The 25846-nt window shown below is 46.9% G+C and overlaps 2 protein-coding genes across 2 annotated transcripts; one reads left to right on the top strand and one right to left on the bottom strand.

Moving 5' to 3' along the window:
• Positions 1 to 387: 387 nt before the first annotated feature.
• Positions 388 to 13761, top strand: LOC111160841 (epididymal sperm binding protein 1). Its single transcript, XM_022524211.1, has 5 exons — positions 388 to 457; positions 6583 to 6720; positions 9997 to 10143; positions 11185 to 11343; positions 13604 to 13761. The coding sequence occupies exons 1-5, from the start codon at positions 388 to 390 to the stop codon at positions 13759 to 13761; spliced, it is 672 nt and encodes a 223-aa protein (XP_022379919.1).
• A 3418-nt stretch (positions 13762 to 17179) lies between these two features.
• LOC111160789 (calcium binding protein 5) lies at positions 17180 to 24163 on the bottom strand. The gene is made up of 6 exons (XM_022524137.1): positions 23926 to 24163; positions 22549 to 22579; positions 21506 to 21649; positions 20516 to 20625; positions 18971 to 19118; positions 17180 to 17871 (listed from the first exon to the last, which is right to left on the bottom strand). Exons 1-6 carry the CDS (start codon positions 23986 to 23988, stop codon positions 17846 to 17848), a joined length of 522 nt encoding a protein of 173 aa, XP_022379845.1. The 5' UTR covers positions 23989 to 24163; the 3' UTR covers positions 17180 to 17845.
• Between the last annotated feature and the right edge of the window lie 1683 nt (positions 24164 to 25846).

Here is a 25846-nt window from a genome sequence, read left to right as displayed (position 1 = left end):
GAAGGACTGTGGATATATTTTTTCTTTCCTGTAAGAGTAAATTATTCTTCACTGCCCTCTAGGGGTGGGAGGTAAAATGGCATGCGTGACACCAAACCTGAGAATTAGTGGAAGAAGGAACCCATAGGAGCAAAATTTTTGTCTTCCTGGGGCGCTGGGTGGCTCAGTTGGTTGAGCATCTGCCTTCAGCTCGGGTCTTGATCTTGGGGTCCTGGGACCTGGCTCCGTGTCAGGCTCCCTGCTCAGATGGGAGTCTGCTTCTCCCTCTCCCTTTGCCCCTGCCCCCGCCACTTGGGCACACACACTCTCTCTTTCTCAAATAAATAAATAAAATCTTAAAAAAATTTTTTTTTCTTTCTTGAGTCCAGAAAGAAGAGGCTAGTTGAGATGAACCCATGGTCCAGTTACCTGTTGGGATGGACGACCTTCGTCCTCTACTCCTATGAGATAAGTGGAAGTGAGTATACTGGAAAATGATGGATTCTGGATTTGGAAACCAGAAAGAATGAATGGGGCCAAAGCAAAGATTGCTGGAGTCAGGTAGAGAGGAGATAGAGAATCATCTGCTTCTGGACTGCCTTGACCATGGATAACTGAAAATGTGGAAAGCAAGATAAGTGGGTAGGAGCTATAATGGACACGAGCACTTTCATGATGGTCAGTACATGGTAGGGAAGTGCAGATGTGTTAATTAAAAGGGGGGCTTTAGGGGTGCCTGGGTGGCTCAGTTTGTTACGTGTCCAACTCTGAATTTTAGCTCAGGTCCGTGAGATCGAGCCCCGCGTCAGGCTCTGAGTTGAGCGTGGAGCCTGCTTAGGATTCTCTCCCTCTCCCTTTGCCACTCCACCACCGCTCACACGCTCAGTCTCCCACTCTTTCTAAATAAAAGGGGGGTGTCTATAATTCCAATAGATTGAGTCCTCAGACTCCAACTCAGACCCTCCACTCTTTTTCTTTAGATTGTAGTAAAATGCCCAGAACCTGAAATCTATTATTTTAACCATTTTGAAGCACACAGTTCAGTAAACAGCATTGACTTTGTTGTACAACCAAGAGCCAGCACTCTTTTTAGCTTGCAAAACTAAAACTCTGTACCCATTAAACGACTCGCACTTCCCCTCCCTCCAGCTCTGCCAACCACCGTTCTATTTTCTGTCTCCGTGAATTTGACCGCTCTAGATACTTGATGAAAGTGGAATCAAATCGTACTTGTCTTATTGTGACCGGCTTGTGTCACTGAGCATAATGCCCTCAAGATTCATCCATGTTGTAACAGCTGTCAGAATTCCCGTTCCTTTTAGGGCTGAATGATATTTCACTGTGTGTGTGATACACACATATACATACATTTTGTCTATCTACTCATCCATTGATGGACTTGGATTGTTTATACCTTCTGGCTATTGTGAATAATGCTGCTATAAACATTGGGTGTTACAAGAACTTCTTTGAGTACCCACTTTAAAAAAAATTATTTACTTATTTTACAGAGAGAGGGCACAAGCAGGGAGAGCGGCAGGCAGAGGAAGAGGGAGAAGCAGGCTCTATGCTGAGCAGGGAGCCTGACACGGGGCTCGATCCCAGGACCCTGGGATCATGACTTAAGCCAAAGGCAGACGCTTAATGACTAAGCCACCCAGGCACCCCAAGAGAACACACTTTCAATTCTTTGGGGGATATAGCCAGAAAAGGAATTGCTGGGTCATATGGTAATTCTGTGTTTAGGTTTTTGAGAAACTGCCACACTATTTTCCAAAGCAGCTGCATCATTTTATATTCCCATCAACAGGGCATAAGGTTCCAATTTTTCCACATCCTTGCCAACACTTGTTTTCTGCCAAAAAAAAAAAAGTAGCCATTCTAGTGGGTGTGAGTCTATGTTCTTAATATATCTAGGAATCTAAATCAGCTCCCCAAAGATCATATGGTAAACACAGAAGCAGAACAAAGAGAGACCCTGATTATATATAGTTCACTCAAGCTATGGTGAAACAATTCTCTACAATTAATATCCTTTTCTACCTGACAAGCCTTCTCCCTTGGATAGGCTCAAGAAACACTCCTTTTTTTTCTTTTTAAGATTTTGTTTATTTATTTGTCAGAGAGAGAGAAAGAGAGAGCATAAGCAGAGGGAGGAGCAGGGGGAGAAGAAGGATCCCCACTCAACAGGGAGCCCGAGAGGGACTCAATTCCAGGATCCTGGGATCATGACCTGAGCTGAAGGCAGAGGTTTAACCAACTGAGCCACCCAGGCCTCCCTCAAGAAACACTCCTATTTTCATGCCCTTGGATTCCATGAAGCCTTTTTTCTTTTTTTTTTATAATATTTTTAAAAGAGTTTATTTACTTATTTGACACAGAGAAACACAGTGAGAGAGGGAACACAATCAGGGGGAGTGGGAGAGGGAGAAGCAGGCTTCCCACTGAACAGGGAGCCCCATGCAGGGCTCGATCCCAGGACCCTGGGATCATGACCTGAGCCGAAGGCAGCCGCCCAATGGCTGAGCCTCCCAGGTGCCCCATGAAGTCCTTTTTCAATGATCACATTCTATACTCCAGAGATTCCTAATATCACTGGGCAAGCATTAGAGTCCATGAAATCCCGGATTGGTATTTAAAAAAGTGTGTATTTATCAGGGTAGTGAGAATAGATCTTGAAACAGATAAACTCCAAGCCATCAGCAGTTTAACATGAAACATTTTATTTCTCGTTCCTATAAAGCCCAGTGAGAGTGCTTCTGGTCAGCAGGGGTCCATGCACCTTCCACCCTGGGGCTCCACCATCACCGAGGGCTTTGGGGTGCTGTGTGGATTCTTTGTTTGGAGCTGATAGACAAGAACCAAGAGTGTGATAATATTGGAAGAGAGGTTTTTTTTGGCCAGGAAGTGATATCTGTTACTTTCTCCCATTTCCACTGGCCTGAACTCACAGAATGCTTAGCTGCAAGGGAGTCTGGGAAATGTGGCTTTTAACAGTACGTTTGGGAGGAAGATGAAGCCAGTTTTGAATCCACAGCAGTCTCTGTCACAGGGAGGTATGAGCGTTTTCCCGAGAGAAGGTCTGGCTTCTCACAAGAACTGAGGAGTCCCAAAAGGCTAAGAACCCAGAGTTTATTCAGACAGGGAACCATGCCAGCTTTCCCAGTTCTTGTCTCATTCTGGTCATACCTTCCTGAGACCACCCCCACATTCCTGTGGCGAGACTTGGCACATATTTTTGGTTAACTTATTCAGTACACGTTTACTGAGTGATTCCCAAATGCTGGGCACTGGGCAATGGGTCAGAAGCATGGCAATAAATGAACTTATGCCCTGTACTCAGAGACCCTGCAGCGAACGGGAGTGATAGACATGGAAACAGATAACTGTATTCTTTGAATATTTGGTAAGTACATTGATAGAGATTGGCTCAGAGTATTGGAAGAGTGTGGAAGAGTATTAATCTAGACTGAACCAAGTCATGTGGTTGAGTAATGGGAATAAGGCTAGAAAGAAAGAAAAGAGCAGGGTGAAGGGCATGAGCCAAATGCCAAAGACAGGAAAGAGCGTGGAGGAAGGTCGAGGAAATGTTAATCAGACAGTGAGAACAGAGAGGTCAGCAGGGCCCAGATTAGAGAGGATTTCAACCCAGTTAAGAAGATCAGACCATCTGCTGGGTTACTTTGCAGATGGCTAATAGTATCTATTATGTGTTGATTCTTACTAACAACTCCCAAGGATAATCTTAATTCTGGGTCAAGGGGGCATCTTCCTGCCCTCCCTTCACCACCAGCATCCTATGCTCTGGTGGCATCCCTGACTGAGAACCATGGATGACGATGATGATGGTGATGGTGACGATCGCTAACATTCGCTGGGTAGCAGTCATGTGCTCTTCTAAGCACTTTCCAAATATTAACTGGTTTCAACTTTATAAAACCAAGACCCGAAAGTTCTGAGACCGAGAGGTAGAAAACGCAATGTGAGTTCGGGGCCCCTACTTGCGTCAACTCACTGGCGAAGCTCAAAGATGGAGGTCTGCCTTTCCACCCCCTCCCAGGACATCCCTCATCCACCCTTATGATGGCTTCGGTCAGATCATACAGGCTAAGAATCTGATCCAGAAGAGATGGGGCTACTAGGTTGAAGGTAGAGAGGATGTCTTGTTCATCTATATTGGTAACAGAATAACTATCCCCAAACGTCAGTGGCTGAGCTCAATAGAGTTCACATCAAACTCAGCTAGCACTTCGATGTAGATGTGTAGTGGAAGCCTCTTTCGTTGAGATTCAGAGACACAGGATCCTTCTCTATCATGGCTCCTCCAGCCCCTACAGCCTCAAGGTTCTCTGCAGGGTCGTCCTCTTTATCTGAGTTTCTCAACCTGGCCACTGTTGGCATTTGGGGCCAGTTGGCTTTGTTGTGGAACCTGTGAATGGTAAAAAGTTTAGCAACAACCCTGGCCTCTACCCAGTAGATACCAGGAGCACACCTACCAGTACCCCCTTCTCCCAGCTGTAACAACCAAAATGCCTCCAAACATTGTCTAATGTCTTTTTCTCCACTGATAACCATGGCTGTATATCCAGCTGACAGAAGAAGAAAGGAGCATGGAGGTTTGCTTGGGAGCAAGGAAGTAGTGAACATCATTTCCACCCACATTTCCAACCACCAACATATGAGTTGTAACTGAGTCACGTGACCCCACCTAACTATAAGAGAGTCAAAAAATAGGTTCAAGCTAGGAACCCATTTAGTGAGTCCACGGAAGTTTTGTCTCACCGTGTTTGGAAGAGGAGCACAAACACACACACACACACACACACACACACGCACGCACACACACATGCACATGCACACACACTACATAACCTATCAGAATGTCTTTATCATGGTAAGCCTTCATTATATCCTTGAGGGAGGGGAGGAGGGAGTGACAGGATGAAGGCAAAGAGAAAAGCTATGATCTTGGACCATTAGGTAAAAAATTCTAGTTCTCGTTCTAGTTCTGCTTCCAAAAAAAAAAAGGCATTAAATTGAAGTGATTCTTTATCTTACGTGGGTCTTTACTTCCTTCTCTATGATGTGAAGAATTTGAACTAGAATTTCTTTCTTTTACCTACTTTCTTTCTTTCGTTTTCTCTTTCTTTCTTTCTCTCTTTCAAGATATTATTTATTTGACAGAGAGAGAGTGAGAGAGGGAACACATGCAGGGGGAGTGGGAGAGGGAGAAGCAGGCTTCCCGCCGAGCAGGGAGCCCTATGTGGGGCTCGATCCCAGGATGCCGGGAGCATGACCTGAGCCGAAGGCAGACGCTTAACCAGGCACCCCTAGAATAGAATTTCTTAAGATGTGTTTCAGGGAACATTATTCTCCAAAGCTATCAAGGAGTTGGGGAAAAGGACAGTTTAAGATACTCCATACGCCTCTTGCTAATTCAGTTCTCATTTGCATACTGGCCCTTCTGATGAGTCCTGCATTAAAGAAATCTGTCTAGCTTTTTTTTTTTTCATGTGGTATTTTCTGAACTTATGTCTTCATTTTGTCAGTTCTTTCTTAAGCATCTTCTATGAGCAAGTGACTGTTCTAGTTTCCGAGGATACACTGCATCAAAGACAAAGTCCCTGTCCTCACACCGAGGAATACAAAGGCCAAGGGTTGCATTTCTTTAACTTTCCTCATCCAAGTACCACCTCCTCAACATTTGCCATATTTGCACCCCAGCATCACTGGCTCTACCTTCTTCTTTAGATATGATCTCTTCTTCACTTTAACACCCTTATTTTATTTTTTTTTAAGATTTAAAAAAAAATTTATTTGACAGAGAGAGAGGGATCACAAGTAGGCAGAGAGGCAGGCAGAGGAGGGGGGAAGCAGGCTCCCTGCTGAGCAGAGAGCCTGATTGTAGGGCTTGATCTCAGGACCCTGGGATCATGACCTGAGCCGAAGGCAGAGGCTTAACCCACTGAGCCACCCAGGTGCCCCAACACCCTTATTTTAAAAGATAGTTAACATCAGGTCTATAATCTATAAAAATGCTTCTACTTGCCATAAATAGAAATTGCAAACAAAAATAAACACTATGAAAACAAAATCCTATTATTAGATTCTACTAGACGCTATTGTCCCAATATGGCTTTGAGCCCGAGTCCTGCCCTCTTTTTGTTGTTGTTAAGAGGGAGATTATTCAGAATTAGAGACATGGTAGAGAAATAGCAGCATTAAAATGAAGTTTTCTCTTTTGTCATCAGAAGGATTGAAAACAGCACTGCAAAATGAAATTGCTTTTCAGAATTAGTTAATGTGTGTCCCTCCATTACCTACTGTGATATCATGACCTTTACCAAATGTGTTTGCTGTGATGTTGATGGTGCTCTGCTGGTCTGAGGAAAACTTTATCCTGGTTGTTTTCATGGTTTATGAGACTCCTTCCCTGTATTCTTGGTCTCAACATAAGCTGGACATGCCCTTATATTTCACAAGAAAGCTCGATGCTAGGACGCCACATGTCGCCTTCAGACCCCCCATGGGAACCAAACTAAAACTCATCCTTGGCTCTTTGACAGTGATGAAGCCCCTCTGTTTTGTCTCTCTGTCTTCCAGATCAGAAAGATTCATGTGTCTTTCCCTTCATCTACAAGGGGTCTTCCTACTTTTCTTGCATCAAAACCAATAGCCTCTCTCCCTGGTGTGCAACCAGAGCCATTTACGATGGGCAGTGGAAGTATTGCACGGTGGACGGTGAGTGGCGCCATGCTGTCCCCTCAGGAGGCCTCCTCAAATGATGGGTCACAAAAGAGAATGTGTGGATTTGTATAATATGGTCATATTTTTGAACACAAGTTATGATACGTATGTGTGTGCCTAGAAATGCTGCGGGAGGCCAAGCACTGGATGCTAATAATGGGGTAATGATGTTAACAATGATAGTGTTGAAAATGGAGCTCTCTGAACCACCGTATTCTTTGTCTCTTTCTTGATTTTCTAAATTAATAAGGAAAAACAGAAACAAAGTATAAGGGATTTGAGAAGGGATATAAGAGACTCTGTTTACTTTTTTCTTAAAGCCCAAGACATTTTTGCAATTGTATGATTTCTATCTTTTGTGCACGGGACAAAGGGCATTTTGTTTTAACCAATATCCTATTGTTGGACATTTTAATTGTTCCTACTAGTAACCAGGTTTTGAATATTTAGAACCTACTTTTCCCTATACCACTGTTCTTGACTCTCTTAGATCGAATTCTCCCTTTGGTAATAAATATAACACCTCTTTTACTATCCTGAAATAAAATTTATAAGGAACATTACCTATTCTAAATTCCTAACTTCAAAATAAATCAACAAAATTCCATAACTGCAGTGGAAGAAAAATAAAAAGAAGCAAAATGGTAATAAAGTAATTAAGTACCCATAATCCTACTTAACCTACAAGATATTAAAAAGTGGCCAGACTCTTGTACCTCCAAGCAGAATCTCGTTGATTCCAAGAGATAAAAATGACTACAAAGAAGCCCCACTACATGCAAAAAAACAAACCAGACCTGGAAGCAGTACTATCCCTGGCTGAAAATATTGCTCAAACAACGCAAATCAGGATCAACTGGCTGAAACTGATCCTGAAAATTAGAGGGGTTTTTTTTCTTTTAATTCTGGAACATGTCCCCAAACATGCATAAGATGTACAAAAGGGGACAAAACTCTGCCAGAACTGCATACACTAGACACAGTCAAGGCCCAGAGAGTCAACAACCTGCATTTGATTAAACCCCTCTCAGCCATGTCACCAAGGGCTCCTATTAGATGAAGGTGTACCTTTTGCATCTCCTCCCTCAGATCTGGCTCCTGAACCAAGTACTGCTCTTTGAAGCCATACCGGCAGGTATCTCACTCCCTGTGAATAGTGGTGGGGAAGCGGTTTTTCATGGTCATTTCTAAGTACTGCCTCGCAGGACGCTTCTCGTGAGCAGAATATGGAGATCAGAAACAGATATCCATGGCAATCCCTAGTGACGTTAGCTTACGATATTCATATCACTTAACCATATACTACTGTGCAGATGCTTTTCTGCTCATTTGCACGCTTCCTCAATAAGGACAATGTGCCACTACTGTGTAAATCAGAAGAACAGAGTCATCCCTAATTCTTTCCTTCCCACCCCACAGGTAACCCACCAACTAGACTTAATTTTGTCTTCAAAATAGATACTAGCTTCAGCTTCTGGGGAGAACCTGCTTCCTCTGTTTCCATCCTTCTTGAATCACCATCAACTCTGCCCACCAATATTTGCTAACCTGTCTTCCCAAATCCCCCTCACCTCCCTCCAATAGATTCTCCACATATCAGTCAAAGAAACCTTTTTGGGATGTGAAGTCAGGCAAGGCTACTTCCCTGATCATGCCCTCTGTGGCTCACCGGCACACTTAGAGGAATATCTTGACCCCCGGATAGCCAATGCAATATTGAGAAAGAAAAACAAAGCAGGAGGTATCACATGCCCTGATTTCAGGCTATATTGCAAAACTATAGTAATAAAAACAGTATGGTATTAGCATAGAAATAGACACAAGGATCAATGGAACAGAATTGAGAGTCCAGAAACAAACTAATGCATATATGGTCAATTAATTTATGACAAAGGAGCCAGGAATATGTAATGGGGAAAGGACAATCTCTTCAACAGTGGTGTTGGGAAAACTGCATAGCCACATGCAAAAGAATGAAACTGGACCCCTATCTTACACCATACAGAAAGGTCAACTCAAAATGATTGAAGACTTGAACACAAGATGTAAAACCACAGACCTCCTACAAGAAAACATGGGAGTAAGCTGTGAGACATCAGTCTTGGCAATGATTTTTTGGGTTTGACACCAAAATCAAAGGCAACAAAAGCAAAAATAAACAAGTGGGGCCACATCAAACTACAAAGCTTCTGTATTGAAAAAGAAACCATCAATAAAATGAAAAGGCAACCTTAGAGTGGGAGAAAGTATTTGCAAAACATGTATCTGATAAGGGGTTAATATCTGAAATACCCAAAAGAACTCCTACAACTCAACTGGAAAAAAGAGGAAGAGGAGGAGTGGGGAGAGTTGGAGGAAGAGAAGAAGAAGGAGGGCAAGACGAGGAGACCCCTCACCTTGGTCTGGAAAGCTCTACTTGACCTTGCCCTTCCTGTCCCCATCTTCCATTCCCTTTTTTGCTTGCTGAGCTCCAGCTACACTGACTGACATGCTTCCTGAATATTTTGAACTCCTTCCTGTCTTTGAACTCTCACACTTTTATTCCTTCTGTCTGGACCTCAATTCTCCCCAGTTTTTGCATGGCTGGCTTCTCCACATTGTAAGAACCTCTTCTCAAATGCCACCTGCTCAAAGAAGACTTCCTTCATCCTTTCGTCTATGAAAACCCCTCCATCATTTCCAAATGACCCTGATTCCCTCACTTAGTGTGAGTAAATCCACCCACTATAAACATGATGTCCAAAACTATATTTGTAGCCCTACATTTGTGGTGGGAAATTCAATCTGTCTATGGAAGTTGCCATAAGACACCAGCACCTAGATGATAATTTTACTGTATTTGACTTCTCTGACATTTGACAATTTTTCTTTTTGGTAATGGCACCATTCTTGTATGTCAAGGTCTTGGCTTTATTTGTTGGTCATAAACCATCAAAATTCTTTGTCTTGACTTGATTCCTATAGGTTGTTTTCTAAGAGATTCATTTTTAAGACACAGTGAAGTATGTTGTTTGTACAGCAGGTGGGGACACCATGGTTGAGATTGGGAACTTCGTTGGGGAAGTTTTGAGGATGAAAGTACAGGAAAAGGCTTTCTTTATGAAATGCTTGATGAAATGAATGAATAAAATCTTTTCCAGACTTGATGCTTGTCTGGTACTTTGGTGGCTAATTGATGGTTGGATAGTTGGATGGATGGAAGGATGATTAGATGACTGTCCCGTGAATGGCCAAGAAAGTGAAACCACTCATGGGCTCCTTTCTGTACAGATTACCCACGATGCATCTTCCCCTTCGTCTATCGAGGAAGGTCCCATAATACCTGCATAATGGAGGGCAGCTTCTTTGGAAGGCTGTGGTGCTCCGTCACCTCCAGCTTTGATGAGAAACAGCAGTGGAAGTACTGTGAAATCAATGGTGAGGCACTGGCGCAGGGATGGGGTGTTTGGTGGGGAGGAGGGGAGATAACAATGATCCTCCTGAGGGGATGGTGGCACAGGGGAGAGCAGAAGAATGGGAGCAGTCTTCTAGGAACCAAATACCTTCTTGGAGAGTACATTAGGACAACCACAGGAGATAGGAATGTCTTGAGGCCACATTCCCCCAAGACCCCAATGTCAGCATGGAAAATCCAGTTGTCCTGAGAATAAAAACCATGGGATCACATTGGTTTTCAAGTGTTTCTGTCACCAGAATTGCCAATAAACAGATTCACCAAGTGCTGGACCTTTCCTTAACATTTCATCTTTATAATCTCTTCACTTCTTAATGACCTCCACTCATTCTAGAGCCCTCTCTGTATTAGACTCTGATCCAGGACCTCTACATATAACCTCCCATTGAATCTTTCCATGGAAGCTCTATAAGATGCTATTTTCTTCTCTATTCAATAAATGGTTGCAGTAAAATTAAGTCCTGCCCAAGGTCACACTCCTAGGTGATGTCAGAGTTAGGATTTGAATTCAAGGCCATATGGCGGTGATGTCCATGTTTCTCACGAAGTAGTGTTGCCTCCATTGAGATGAAGATTCACGTGAGGCACCTATCCATGGAGCACACTTATTCCTGTATAAAATCTTCACGATGTTCTTCCCTTGGCTCTCAAAAAATCCTAATCCCATAGAACACCTTAATTTTATCTTTGGCTTAGCCATCCATCACTTGTGTCCTTGCCCCTACCACCCTTATCCTTAAATCTCACAAAAACTCTGTTGATGAAGCCTGTAGAACACAAAAGCCTTTGTTCAGATAGACAGTAAACCGTGTAGTGGTTGACAGTTTGGGTTCTCCCTTGTATGCAAAGTGGACCTGATAACATCACGAGGAACTCGTTTGGGCGTGTTCAATGTTATGTTGCCTTTCATTAGATAAAACGTGGTGCCTAGTTCATGTGTGATAAATGGAAGCTCTTTTTGTTGTCTCTTCTCATCCCTGGGAACTTTCCATGATTATTTTCAGAGTATGGGGGAAATTCTTTCAGCAAGCCCTGCATCTTCCCCTCCATCTACAGAAATAGCACGATCTTTGAGTGTGTTGAAAATGAAAGCAACAAACTCTGGTGCCCAACCACAGAGAACATGGATGCGGATGGGAAGTGGAGCCTCTGCGCTGACACAAGTAACTGGGGAAGGGGACTGGGTGGGCACGGGTGGGTTTCTTCATCCATCTACTCATCATATGTTGGGAGGTGGGCATATTGGCGATGAGTAATTCAGGGTCTCTTCCTCATGGATCTGATGGGTGAAGAGCATAAACAATGCAACTGTGTGACAGGCAAAGTACAGGCTGCTTAAGATCCAAGAGAAGGGAGCCAGTATAAGATTTTCAAAATGCAAAACACCTAACACTTGCTTATACAAACATAGAGTAAGCACATGCTAAGGGTTTTTAAAAAAAAAATATTTATTTATTTGACAGACAGAGATCACAAGCAGGTAGAGAGGCAGGCAGAGAGAGAGAGGGGAGCAAGCTCCCTGCTGAGCAGAGAGCCCAATGCGGGGCTCGATCCCAGGACCCTGGGATCATGACCTGAGCTGAAGGCAGAGGTTTAACCCATTGAGCCACCCAGGTGCCCCTAAGGTTTAAAGAAAAATCTGGGATGCCCGTGTGGCTCATTTGGTTAAGCATCCAACCCTTGATCTCATCTCAGGTCTTGATCTTAGGGTCATGAGCTCAAGCCCCACATTGGGCTCCACTCGGGGCATGGAGCCTACTTAAAGAAAAAAAGCTATTAATAAAGGAACTAGAAGGATAGTGAAGCTAATACAGGGGACATTATAAGAAACACATAAAGTCAGTGAAGAGAAGAATGTTGAATGCAAGCAAGATTGTTAAGTTAGCTACCAAATCCATTAACATCTAATGGGCAATCAAACCTTTGTGGTTATCTTGTCTGCAAGACAGAAGTTACTGGCATCTCTATGGAACAAAAATCATTCATGATGTCTCAGTTTTCTACACGTCCAGAGTTGGAGCCTCCAACAAATACAACAGCAGGTAGTAAGTGAGACAAAGTTCTCTTTCCCTAGAGTAGGGGTCTGTGAATCCCATCCTGCCTATGGGCCACAGCTGGACCATTTTTTTTTTGTTCCCCAACCTAAAAATCATTTTTACATTTTTTTATGATTGAAAAAAGTCTACTCTCTCCCTCTCTCTCTCTCTGACAAATAAATAAATAAATAAATAAATCTTTAAAAAAAAAAAAAAGGGATGCCTGGGTGGCTCAGTTGGTTGGGCAGCTGCCTTCGGCTCAGGTCATGATCCCAGTGTCCTGGGATCGAGTCCCGCATTGGGCTCCTTGCTCATCAGGGAGCCTGCTTCTCCCTCTGCCTCTGCCTGCCATTCTGTCTGCCTGTGCTTGCTCTCTCTCCCTCTCTCTCTCTCTCTGACAAATAAATAAAAAAATAAATCTTTAAAAAAAAAAAAAAGAAAAAAGTCTAAAGAAGGATGGTATTTTGTGACCAGCAAAAGTATGTGAAATTTGTTACTCAGGACCCATAAAAAAGAAAGAGACTGTATGAGGCATGAAGCTGAAAATACCTACCATCTGGTCCTTTCTAGAAAAAGTTTGATGACACTGAGCTGGGGAATCAGGTGACTGTTAGGGACTCTTCAGACAATGCTCTAGGAGGACATGAAAAGGTCATGTGGCAATCTTTCGGTGCCATTGCATGTTTTGGATAATTTTGCTAACAAAGGAGAACAAATGTAGATTTGGTGGCTGATCGCGGCAGAAGCCCTTAAGGAAGGAAAATAGAACATTTCTCTGTAAATATAGTATAACATTTCCTCCCAAGGCACATCCCAGCCTGCCTGCACGTCAGGACCCTGGACAGCTCTACAGCATGAGAGTTGCACGGAAAAAGCAGGGTGCAGCCTTGCCAGGTTTCAGCTAAGAATGTGGGCACTATGTGTCCACACACGGCCACAGAAGCCCCACCAGTACTGATTTGGGTTCCAAATAAATTTTAGCATGTGGAGAATTCACACACTGAGGATCTGGGATTAAAGAGGAGCCCCTGTATTACGTCCTCTCCGTGCTTTCCGCTCCGCTCCCTGGTTCCCTTGGTGACATGATGTTGTCCTTGTCTCTCCGCCTGCCAGGACCCCTTGTGCTTTCACTCTGCCCTTGTTCCCCATTCCACACCCCATGGAACTAAACTCAAATAGCTTCCCAGGGAAGAAAATCTCTGTGAGATTTAGGATTGGGTCAGCATTTCTCTCCACTAACGGGAGCCTCTGAGCAGTGCCAAAACAACACATGCAAAGGTATTGTGGACCCAATTTTGATATCTTAGGGTGGGCTCTGAAGCCTAAGACTTCACCATAGTGTAAAAGGTACAGGGATAAGTACTGTCCTATCCCTTCTTCTCCCTAGGAATTTCCTCCTTGGTTCCTGGGTTTCCATGCCACTTCCCATTCAACTATAAAAACAAGAATTATTTTAACTGTACCAACAAAGGAACAAAGCAGAACCTTACGTGGTGTGCAACGTCTTACAACTATGACCGGGACCACACCTGGGTGTATTGTTGATGCAAAGGTGAGATGCGTAATGTACCCCGGGGCAATGCTGTGTCCTTCCAGCATGATTCGCTGTGGTTCCCAACAGGATGAGATCCACGTCCCAGAGGTGAGGTGAAGTGGGAGTGGAGAGAGACTGGGACAGCTTCCTGACTTAGAAGGAGGTGGATGAACTCTTTCAGACCCCGAAAGGTACCATGCCAAGTTTTAGGACCAGGAGGCCTTGGGTGTGCAAGGAAAATGGAATTTCTCTAGAGCATGAGAAGAAAAGATGAGCTTGAAAGGAAACCACCAGGACTTCTCCAGTCCCCAGAGGAGATGGCACCAGGTTGTTGATCTGCTAACCCCATCATTAAGTAGCCAGTGGAGGAAAAGGTGGGGTCATTTCTGCTCCCCATCGTGTGGGTCCCTCCCCCACCTCCACGCATAAGACTTCCCCTCTCTCCGCGGGACTCCCCTTCCAGCTCTTTCCTCGGGCTTCAGTATTCTAAGTCCTGTGGAAACTCTCCATACCTCCTGCATAGTTCTAATGACCTAATCACTCTGTGGTTCTGGGATTTAAACACAGAAGCCCTTCCTTCAGATGTGGGGACAACTCTCATGTTTCTAGCACTATATGCCCTTAGGATGTGTGTGCCTTATGGATGACTCCTAAATTTTGGCTTGGCCATGAAAATTATCTTCCTAGACTAGAGGAGAGGCAAAGGAGTGGCCTTGGGGCTCTGGGTACCATCCTAACAAGGTGGATATTTAAAAACACTCGCATGTTGTTGTGCCTGGGTGGCTCAGTCGGTTAAGCATCTCTTGATTTTTGGCTCAGCTCATGATCTCAGGGTCATGAACTGAGCCCTGAGTTGGACTCTGTGCTCCCTTCCCCTCATCCCCCACTCACACACACACACACACACACACACTCTCTCTCTCTCTCTCTCTCTCTCTCTCTCAAACAAAACCCAAACCCAAACCAAGAACACCCACAAGTCATCCCCAGGCTGTGGCTAGAAAGAAGAACATTTTTAGCGGACATCCAGAGCACAACTATCTTCTTCAGGTCCCTCTTTCACCAAACCTATTAGTAGAGGTGAGGCTGAGATGCTCATGGTCAGTGTTTTCCAGCCCCTGTGAGCCAGGTGAAGGGCAGGGGTGTCTAACCACTCTTGTCTCAGCTCCTCATCTTCTGACTCAGTCTTGAAAACCAATACAGTACTTTGGTATTCACATTGCATTTTTGAGTCAGTGCATACCTATTACCTGAATGCTGGCTTATGATTTTATTTTCCAGGGGAGGAAAGATATCTTCAGTGGAAGACGGACATACCAAGTTTAGAAACTGCTTTGTCTTTTTCATTGAGTCTTTCAAGTTTAATCGCTTTTAGAAATACCTTGTTCGCCATTTTGCTTGATCACTTGGTCCTTTGTGAAAAACAGAGGGGAAATGTGGCATAACCACCAAAAAGGGAGCCCACAGTTAACCCCGGGGCTGCCCTTTGTACCTCTTGGAATGAGAGAGATGGTGAGGGACAGGAATGTGGTGAAGGAAGCGTTGGTGACGGCACTGGTGAGTCTCACGGGGGGAGGTCAGATTCTCAGCCCAGGAGCCCAAGGAAGGAATTGCAGCCTGCTCTCTCTTTCTGGGAAATGGCAGATTTGGGTGGAGCTTTTATAGATACTTGTTAAATCATTAATAAATAAATTTGTAAGTAAAAAGAAGGTAGAGAAGTCATTGCACTTGATGTAAAGAGCACTGGGTGTTACATGCAACTGACAGATCACTAAATACTACCCCTGAAACTAATAATACAGTATATGTTAACAGTATAGGAATTTAAATAAAGAATTAAAAAAAAAAGAAAATTCATTGCAATACTACCTTGACTATTCCCTCCCTATGCCCGTGGCAGACATCAGTAATTGATTACAGAATCTGTTTCCCTGTGAGCCCAGATGTGTCCTCATGTTATTGTTCTCCTCCCTCTCCCCCTCCCCACTCTTCCCCCTCCTCCTCTTTCATAAAACACTGAGCAATTGCGGCCACTATCCCACACTGCCTGCAGACATCGGGGATAGACTTAACCATTCAGCCACAAGGTACCAATCTGATTGTCTAAAATGACGTTGCATAGACATTGGAGAAGCCCAAAGATCTCATTCCATGATGGCTCAAGAACCACCACACGCCAGTCACATACAAACATGCCACAGGAAACTTGGCTCTCCTGCTCCCAGATCCCACATGTGCCTCGCCCTTGTCTCCAGCCTTCCCTCACACACTTCCTACCTCTGCCCCCTCACTCAGTACACTCCAGCCCCTGCCCTATTCCTGACTCCAGCCTCTGTGCCTTGCTTATGCGGAATCCCCTTCCCCTTGCCCTCCTGACATCATTCATAAAATCATTGTTGATAAAATGTTGATTTAGCAGAATAAAAATAAAATTCAGTTTCTCAGCCTCACTCACCAGGTTTAAAACTCAGTAGCCACATGTGGTGAGTGGCTACCATAACAGTGCAGATCTAGAACATTCCATCATCATGGTTTAACCCTGATCCACCCCCTACCTCTGTCCAGCCACCATGGCTTCTCACCATTCCTCCAACACAGCCAACTACATTCCTGCCTCCAGGCCTTTGCATTTACCCTACACTGTGTTGGAAGTGCTCTTCCCCTGGATATGCCCCTGGTGCTCAGTAGACTCCCTGATGTCCCTACATGGAATGGGGACTCCTCCTCGTTCTCAGACCCCTTAAACCACCTTTCTGCGCCACTTTTCTCCATATCTCTTACCAACTTCTACCATACTAACTAGGATTATATTTAATCACGTATTTTGTTCCATGTCTGTCTCCTCCCTTTATAATGTAAGTTCTCTGGGAGGGGGGTGGGGATTGGTGTATTTCATTCATCAAGGGAGCCCCATGCTTGGAAGAGCACCTACAGCAACAACTTCATATATCACTGTTGAATAAATGCAGTACAGAAGGGGAAGAAGGGAGGGAGGGAAGGGAAGGAGACAGGGAGGAAGGAAGGGCAAAAACGAAATTTTAATTTTATGAAACGAGGCTATTGAACTGGATGACCCATTATATACATCTACTTAGTGGGTTTCAGACGTGAGGAAAACTTTCTGGAAGGTGGGACACGAATCTTGTACTTGGGGGACCTGGCATTCCTGGAGCATCCTGCCCGCAGGTAGAGGTGAGGAGGAACAGACCCTCCGGTTTCAGGGCGCAGGTCAGTGTCAGGGTGTGGGGGCTGGCATGACATCCCTCCTAACAGAGGCCATCTCCCGGAGTGCCCAGGGTGGCCCAATGCAGGGGGGCTGGGGTTCTCAGGAATGGTTTCCACACCACCTGGCTGAGCTGGAATTTGAGAACTCCCCGTCCCCCGCCCCACCTTTGCTTGATGACATTTTGCAGGGGATTAACTCCCCTGGGGATCAACTCCCCTGGGGATCAGCTTGCCCTAAACCTTGGTAATCCAGATTTATGATTTAATTCAGTGGCCTGAGTATCTTACACAAGGAAAAGGAAGTAGGAGGCCAGAGGGAAAAAGCAGACTGAGCTTCCGAGAAATGAACAAAACGGGCTAAGCTCACTTTTGAAAGCCTCTTTAATGAAACATTTCTAAGCCCAGTCTTATCAGGAACCCCGTTTGTAGCCCCAAGATTGGCATGCCCCCTCTTACTGGCAGAAAGAAACTGAGGAGATCGGAAGCAAGAAGGGGGGAAGTGTGGACTACGGGCTGAACTTTTTCAGGAGTTGGACCCAAGAGGACGCTGGGGAAGAGACATAGGCATTGGGGATTATGAAAAGTCAAAAGGTGTCCTTAACCTTTGGAATTGGGGGAGTGGCACTGACCCTAGTCCCAATCTCATTTCCGTATGTAGACTCTTCCTTCTTAATCTCACTCCAGAGAGGTATGTGCTATCCGGGCAAAGCGATCACTTCCAGGCTAACCTCAGCTCATGCTCTCTCTGCAGGGCCCATCACCACGCACCCTCCCACCCTCTCTCCTGGAAGGGCCCAGGGGGATTCAGTCCTCAGCAAATGTTTGATCCACGTTGGCCAGGGTGGGGAGTATGGGGCTTCTGGAACCTTCTCAGCGAGACATCATCTTCACAAACTCTGCAAAGAAAAGTCCCTGGTGAGACGCGCATTTGTAAGGGCGGCCAGCTTTACTTTTGAGCCCTTATTGTGTGTGCATGTCAGGAACCATGGGGGATCTGCAGGAAAGTCCCCGGTGTACCTCAGTTTCTTCATCTCCAAACTGGGAGTCACAGGACGGCCATAAGCCTTCTATAGTCTTTCAGATGGTTAAACAAGATCCTGCTTATAAGACACATGAAGTGTTCAATAATAACTGTGATTACCTGATCTCATCCTTTCAACTAACCCTGGAGGAGAAAATACCATTTTTACAGATAGGCAAACAGAGGCCAGTAAGGCTGAGCAGTGAGCCTGAGGTCAGGTGGATGGTGAGCGGCAAAGCCTGGAATGAAGGCAGGGTACTCCTGACTGCTCCGTGACTCCATGCCAGATGAGCTCCAGGGCCCCACCCAGGTCCTGAGGTCAGTCTGTCCCTCCCCTGCCTGGAGATCTGTCTCCAACCTTGTCCAGATTTCCAGTGGTGTCCCCTGCACACCTGAGCCTGGTGAGATCCAGCAGGCATCCAGCAAACATTTACTAAGTTGTGGTCATGCAATGAATATCTACCAAACTTCCCTCTGGGGAATGACAGTGGACGGTTCAAAGAACATCCTTCATTGCCCTCCAGGAACCTGACGGCCCGGAAGGCGAACACAACTCAGAGCATCAAAGTCTTCAGCGATTACTCCCTCTGAAGGGAGAGGAACAGGAAAACGTCTGTGGGACTACCGAGTGGGGTTTAATACACCCAGCTAAGGGTGAAGGGAAGCTTCTTGGCAGAGGCTTTGCTGTGCCGATTCCCAAGGGATGGATAAGACCTAAGAATGCACTAATGGGGAAGGTGCAGGAAGTGGAAGGAACATCAGGGAAAAAGGAACAGGATTTGAGGGACACAGAGCAGGGGCCAAGGGTGCCCCAGAGCACAGCAGCTCAGAGAGAGGTTGCTGAAGTGTGGAGTGGGTGGGGGGCAGACCATGGATGCACTTGAATATTGGATTAAGAATTTAGCTTTTGTCAGGGTGCCTGGGTGGCTCAGAGGGTTAAGCGTCTACCAGTGGCTATCCCCATGTAATGTCACCTTCAAAGTCGACGGTACCGTCTCCGTTCACATCGGCCTCCTGCACAACCTCCGAGATCTCACGGGGTGTGAGCTTCTCTCCCAGGAGCTTCTGCATGGCCTGCTGCAGCTCCCCGAGGGTGATCTCTCCATCTCCATTGGCGTCAAACTGACAGAAGCAGGGGGGTGATGTCAGCCACATGTACGACAATCCCAAGAGCAGTGTTTACTGACCAGTTAACTGTGGGTCAGGAATTAAGATAAGTGCTTTTGCACATGGTGTACAGGTGGGTCAGCTCCCCAAAGGTGGTCATCAGCACTGCCTTGTTCACTGCCCCATTCACTGCCCCGTGCCCAGCCCCAAACAGTGCCTGCCATCTGGTATGCTGAATCAATGAACTATTTTCAAACCTCTATGCTGCAAACACTTTACCGATCTACCAGAACATTTCATATGTTCTACATTCCAAGCAGGTGGGGCAGCTAACTATCCTTCCCTAGCCAGCCAATGCTAACGTGGCCCAAGCCACAATCATCTCTTGCCTGGACCATCATGACAGCCCCCCCATTGGTCCTCTGGATTCCCTCATGGTCCATACATCAGAGCCTTGTGTTCATGTTTGTTTAAAACAAATCAGGGGCACCTGGGGGGCTCAGTCGGTTAAGTATCTGCCTTCAGTTCAGGTCATGATCTTGGGGTCCTGGGATCAAGTCTCGTGTTGGGATCTTTGCTCAGCAAGGAGACTGCTTTTCCCTGTCCCTCTGCCCCTGCTCATCCTCTCTCTCTCTTTCTCTCTCAAATAGACAAATAAAATCTTTTTTAAAAAAAAGAAAAGGTAGACCACACACCCAAGTTTTTCTGAAAGGAATGTTTCCCAGTAACTGAACTGCGTATTTGTTTTTAAATTCACACAAATTGAATTTATATTCTGTTGAATGTAAGTGAAAATTGAAAAAATAATCGAATTGAAAGTAATCAAAATTAGATAAAATGAAAAAAAAAATGAGTTCCTCAATCACACCTGCTATATATCAAAGGCAGACGCTTAACTTACTGAGCCACCCAGGCGCCCCTGAGAAACACATTTTATTAGGGGATGAAAGCAAATTTCAGCAAGCCCCTCACCTCCCTGGGTCTCATTTTTAAAGCATCTCTACAAGTGGGTTAAACCAGATTATCTCTTTGCATTCCCCTGTGGGATCTCAAATTATTGGATTCCCTCTTCCCATTAAGGGCACGGAAATTAGAGGTCCTAACGTGTGTTCTGGGGATTGCAGGACCTTGGGTAAGATTTGTAAATTCCGTAAGCCTCATTGTTCTCATATGCATAGCTGGGGTAAGGAGTCACTTACCCCTACTGTTCCATATGATGTTTAAACTAGAGAGTATGTGTAGAGGGCCTTGTGCTTTGCAAGTGTTTGGAAGATGTCATTTTTCTTCCCTATACATCCCATTATAGTTCCCAAAAAAAACTTGGTTTGGGTGGGTTCCATCCACACTTGAAGACTAGTCATAGAACCTTGAGGTTTCCTTCAAGCACCGGCACCATGAAACTCTTAACTCACTTCCTTGAAGGCGTCTCTCATCTCCTGGACACCGATCATCCCTGCTGTTTCGGCCAGCAGTTTGGGCGTCATCAGCTCCACGAAATCATCAAAGTCGACACGGCCACCCACTGAGGACAGAAGAGGCTGGTCTAGTGAGATGCCAAGGAACCAACCCCCCATGACCCCGCTGGACTCTTCGATGTCTGGAGATCTGTTCAACAGGAAGACCTGTTCCGATCTCTCTGCCTTATGAGAACTTTCCCTCTCAGCCAACCTGGGTGCAGAGTCCCTCTAATCCCAACCAGGGTGGACCGGGTGTGTGGGATGGAAATCACTAGCTGTCCCTGTGACCTTGGGCAAATCTCTTAATTGGTTCAGATCTATGTTCGCTCATCTGTTGGTCTGTAGAAGGGGGAGAGTGAATTCAGTGGGAGCCAAATCCCTTCCAGATAGGAACACGATCCCATCCATGCCTAGCCTCATTTACTCTGTGGTACACCTGGAAGCAAACCCCAGAGCAATTTTGTCCAAGCTTCCTTCTCAAAATGAGCTCTGAAATCCATCCCAAGTTTGCTTCCGGTGATAAACTGGGTTCCAATCTTGCCCTCTACTAATGCATCTTGTGGTTGTGGTTGTGACCTCCATGAATCACCATTTACTGGAGGCTAAGCCTGACCTGCATCAGCTCCTTTATCGCAATCCCACAAGGAGCGACATCGTCTCCGCCTGACAGGTGGGGAAATGGACTCAAGTGTGGGAGCTGACTCCACATTTCAAAAGTACCACCATCAGTAAATGATAGAAGTGGGTCTTGAACCGAAATCTGCCTCGAAGAGTTACCCTTTTATCCACTTCCAACACTGCCTCCCTGAGTCCAGCCTGGAGTGCTTGCTTCCAGACTCCTAGCGACCCCTACCCTCTTCCTTCTTTCTGGCTTAGCCTCACATCCCTCCCCCTTCCACCATAGCCCACCCCCACCCCCAGCAGTTCTTCCCGCCCTGGCCTCACAGTTCATGCGGATTTGCTGGCCCAGTTCAATGAGCTCCATCTCTGTGGGCATGTAACCCATCGTCCTCATGAGATTCCCCAAATCTTTACAGGAGATGAACCCATCTCTGTCCTTGTCAAACTCAAGAAATGCTTCCCGAAGCTCTGAAAAGTTAAGAGAGAAGAACTTTGGGGGAGCATGAAACAGTCCATGGGGAAGACTGGCATCCCTTGAAACCATCAGGGAGTCACCGACTAGAGACTTTGCAAAGGAGAAGGGATCTTTGAAAACAAAAGTTTCAAAAAGGAGTGATGTATGAAATGTGGCTGGAGATTGTAACGTGCAAGACCAAAATGTACAAGAGAAATGATCCGTGACACTGCAAAGCGACGGCATGGCGGTCCTCCAGATTCTGGGCTGAAATTATGCAAAAGTTCCAAACCACCAAAAGAAAAGTCAAGTTTTTGATTCAGCTAAAACTCATGCATGTGAAATAAGTCAATTGGAGAAAGACAACTATCATATGATCTCCCTGTTATGAGGAAGTGGAGATGCAACATAGAGGGTTTGGGGGTAGGAAAAGAAAAAATGAAAGAAGATGGGATCGGGAGGGAGACAAGCCATAAAAGACTCAATCTCACAAAACAGGCTGAGGGTTGCTGGGGAAAGGGGGGTCGGGAGAGGGTGGTGGGGTTATGGACATTGGGGAGGGTATGTGCTATGATGAGTGCTGTGAAATGTGTAAACCTGGTGATTCACAGACCTGTACCCCTGGGGATAAAAATACATTATATGTTTATAAAAAATTTAAAAAATTAATAAACGAAACCCCCAAAACTCATGCATGTGTCTCTCCTGGGTCTCTGAGATACTTAGGGATGGGCATGTCTTCTAAATACTTTGGGAGGCTCCTAAGTGAGCATGAGAAGGAGTTGCACAAAATCATGGCTGAGTGGGAAGAGAGAGGGGGATGAAGCTTGCATGGGAAGGGTCTACCCTGAGATGCACAGGGAGAAGCCTAGGGGTGGATGACAATGAGGTGGCATTCGGGGACAGAGGTTACCTTCGATCTCATCTTGTCCCAGGGGTCTTTCCTGGAAAGGAATGCAGGGAGAGGGAATTTGGAGAGGGTCAGGGAGCCAATATCTACTTCTCTAAACGTGTCCCCTCCCTCCTCCGAGCAACCCCTTCCCCTTCCTGTCTCTCCCCACCCCGCCCTCCTCTTCCTTCTCCCACCTCCTGACTCCCACCCCTGATGGCTTCTCGCCCTCATTCTCATCACTTCCCCTTCCCTCTCTCCTATCCCGGAATCTTGAACTCTCTCCCTCTGTCTTTCCTGAACAGACATCCCTCCCATTGTGCTGCAAGAGGCTTTTGATGCCACGGCATCCAAAAAGAAAACGAGGCTAGAGGCTCGGAATCACGGCTAGGCTCGGAATCACAGCTAACGTGCTCTGAGCGCCAATGTCATTTAAATCTCAGAACCACCCCGGGAGGTAGGACCAAACAGCATTCCCATCTTCCTTGAGAGGAAGCTGAGGAACAGAGAGATTAAGGAAATGGCCAGAGGTCACCCGGCTCCTAAGTGGCAGAGCCCTTCCCGGGGGCAGGGAGACATTGAATCACTTTCTCAAGGTCAGTTCCAGTGAGGGTTGAGATTTGAAATCTGAGCCAAAATTCTTTCCACTATACCCCCTTGATTCTTTCCCTACGGGCCCTATTCTTTCTCCCAAGGGTTAGAAGCCATTTGCATGGGACCAGTGTTCAGTGGAGTCTGGGCAGGATGTCCCTGGGTAGGTGGCACGCCACCTGGGGACCCCCACCAGCCTCAGGCTTCTCCCTTTATTCTTGGAGCCCCTCCAACTTCTTTTATTGTCCCCCCCCCCAATTTCCTTCCTTCCCCCTCCCCTCTCTCTCTCTGGTCATCTGAAAGCCTAACAAGGAAAAGTAAGCCCCCTGGAATCAAACAGATCTGAAGGGACCCTGCCACTCAGTAACTGCGTAAGGCAGGGGCTTTGTGACTCAGCCTTAGCGTCTGCATCTGTGAAATGGGAATGCAAGCATGGCCTCGTGGGCTTAACGGGATGAAATGACAGCGGGAAAGCAAAGCCCTTTGTGCAGGGCTGGGCACGCAGCAGCGCCGTGGTGAAGTGGCTGCTGCTGCCATCATTGTCCCTGCTCTGGGTGTCCGTAGGAATGAGTGGCGACGAACAGGGACAGCCCAGTTCCCCTTTTATTTGTGGGTCTCCCTCCCCCCTTTTGCTGCTGACTTCTGATTTCACCCCCACCCACCTCACTGGCCCACCGAGCTCCCTGAATTCTACCTTCTCAGGCACGCACCCCCTGCCTGGGCCCCCCATCCGGCCCCCGGCCCCTTGCACCTGTCACACCCCCTCTTACCCCGCACCCCGGACTCCCTTTGCCTTGCCCGCCACCTCACCCGCTGTTTCTCGGCGATGCCTTTCCTCAAGAAGATGCAGGCGGGGCCCATGGGAAACTGCATGGAGGGGCAGGGCACGGGGCACCGGGCACCAGGCTCAAGGCGGCTCCCCCTCCTTCTTGTCCCCCTCCTTCCCGTCCCCCTTGGCGGGCTGGGCTTCCTTATCTTCCCCGGCACTCCTTCGCCAAGTCTTCCTGCCTCTCTGGGCCTCTCCCTCAGTCCGGGTCCCAGTGTCCGAGAGTTGCGACAGCTGGATCGGAAATCTCTCCCGAGGATGGGGAGGGAGCAGAGCTGTTCCTGCCTCCCCATCTGGCTTGAGTGACGTGGAGGGGGTGCCAGTCTCAGCCTCTGACCTTTTATCCTCAGAATAGAACTGGATGGTCTCGAAACTGGGGATTAGAGCGGAGAGCACCTATTGTTTCGCTTTCCAGTGGGCCTGCAGGGTGCTCGCTCCAAGCCGGGCCTCCGCCGGCCTCCAGGCCTGTGAAGCGGCCCATGGCCCACGGCCTCAGGGAGCTGCGGTCACTGAGCCTGGTGACAGTCCGACTTCAGGAAGTGGCCACCCACAGCGATTAAGGGCGAGCGAGCGAGGGGGTTGGGGAAGGGAAGCCCAAGGAGGCGACGAGGGTCTCTCCCTGTGGGGTTGGGAGGGAATCGGGACAGGGAGCCAGAGTTCAGATCAGGTGCAGGAGTGAGGGGGTGCCCACAGAGGGACAGTGGGGCACAGAGTGTTGGGGCGTGGGGAGAGGAGCCTGGTGGGCCCTGCGGGAGCAGCGGCAGCTGAGTGAGGTGTTGAAGGCAGGTCCCTAGGATGTCCACTCACGGGGGCAGCACGGTGTAGGGCGTGGATGCGGGGTCAGGGCCAGAAGGGCAGTCCCGCTGCACGGGGTGGGGGCGCGGAAGGGAGAGGAGTGGCACACGGGGTTCTACGACAGAGGAAGGGAGATCAGGTGCCTCATGGGTACAGAGAGTGGGGAAAGGAGGAGTCTGCAGTATCGGGATGAGAATCGGAGGCACGGGTTTGTACTGGTGGGTTTCGGTACAGAGAGAGGGACGTAATAGTAAACACAGATGTCATGGGGCGCACGGGGACGTCATCGAGCTAAGAGGACACGTCCAGCATCGGGGCTTGACTTCTAAATACCATTCCCCACGAAAAGGGCCCGAGTCCTGGGAGACTGAGCTGTTCCCATGTCTGGAGCAGGACGAGCAAGTCTAAAATGACCCTAAAACCTCTTGGGCGGTAAAGCAAGGACAGTTGTGGGGTCCCGGCAAAGGGTCAGAGGTCAGCCCGAAGAAGCTCCCCAGCCGTATCAGGGGCAATTTGAAAATCCAAATAAACAACGACAGGGCATACAGGGTAACAGAGGAAACCAGGAATCCATACGGACAGCAATAAGAGTGCCAGGTGTGGTAATATTTATTTACAACACACAAGGTACCCCTTACGATATGCTAACTGCAAAGGAGGGTCACTTTACAGGGGGGACACCGAGCAGACCATATCTTCATCAAATGATTCAAATGAACATCATCAGTAATGTGACAATTCGAGATTATATATTCGATTCATGCGCAATAATGAATGAGCACTCCTGTCCCCTCCCCCGCTCTGCACACACTTCCCTGGACCCAGCTCCGAGCACTTTCTGCCCTTGATGGGTCTCGACAAGTTCTAGAAGCATTGCACCAAGGAAAGATGTTCTAGCTGCTGCCCCCAGCCCCTGGACCTCTCACCCCGGGGTCATCCCTTCACCATCTGCATCTCCAGCCATCGGCAGGATCTTGTCACTTCCAGACCTTCACTACTTGCGGGATTAGGTTCCACACCCTCGAGGGGCCACACGAGGTTCCCCCCTAGAGGCACTCTGGGCACAGGGCCTCCTGCAGACCGCCTGGACCAAATCCTGGTCCTCTGTCT

This window comes from Enhydra lutris, unplaced genomic scaffold (assembly GCF_002288905.1).
Source record: "Enhydra lutris kenyoni isolate GAN:26980312 unplaced genomic scaffold, ASM228890v2 scaffoldscaffold77, whole genome shotgun sequence".
In the NCBI taxonomy this organism is placed as follows: domain Eukaryota; kingdom Metazoa; phylum Chordata; class Mammalia; order Carnivora; family Mustelidae; genus Enhydra; species Enhydra lutris.
Note: the sequence above shows the minus strand (reverse complement) of the source record. Positions and strands in the feature narration are given on the sequence as shown.

What these genes read in the sequence shown, in the direction of transcription:
- LOC111160841 (XM_022524211.1), top strand. Translation starts at nt 388, where the DNA reads ATGAACCCATGGTCCAGTTACCTGTTGGGATGGACGACCTTCGTCCTC. An exon ending in GAAGTACTGTGAAATCAATG is followed by an intron (nt 10,144 to 11,184) that starts GTGAGGCACTGG and finishes GATTATTTTCAG; the next exon opens with AGTATGGGGGAAATTCTTTC. An exon ending in GAGCCTCTGCGCTGACACAA is followed by an intron (nt 11,344 to 13,603) that starts GTAACTGGGGAA and finishes TCTTCTCCCTAG; the next exon opens with GAATTTCCTCCTTGGTTCCT.
- LOC111160789 (XM_022524137.1), bottom strand. Translation starts at nt 23,988, where the DNA reads ATGCAGTTTCCCATGGGCCCCGCCTGCATCTTCTTGAGGAAAGGCATC. An exon ending in CCAGCAAATCCGCATGAACT is followed by an intron (nt 20,626 to 21,505) that starts GTGAGGCCAGGG and finishes TTCTGTCCTCAG; the next exon opens with TGGGTGGCCGTGTCGACTTT. An exon ending in TGAGAGACGCCTTCAAGGAA is followed by an intron (nt 19,119 to 20,515) that starts GTGAGTTAAGAG and finishes TGCTTCTGTCAG; the next exon opens with TTTGACGCCAATGGAGATGG.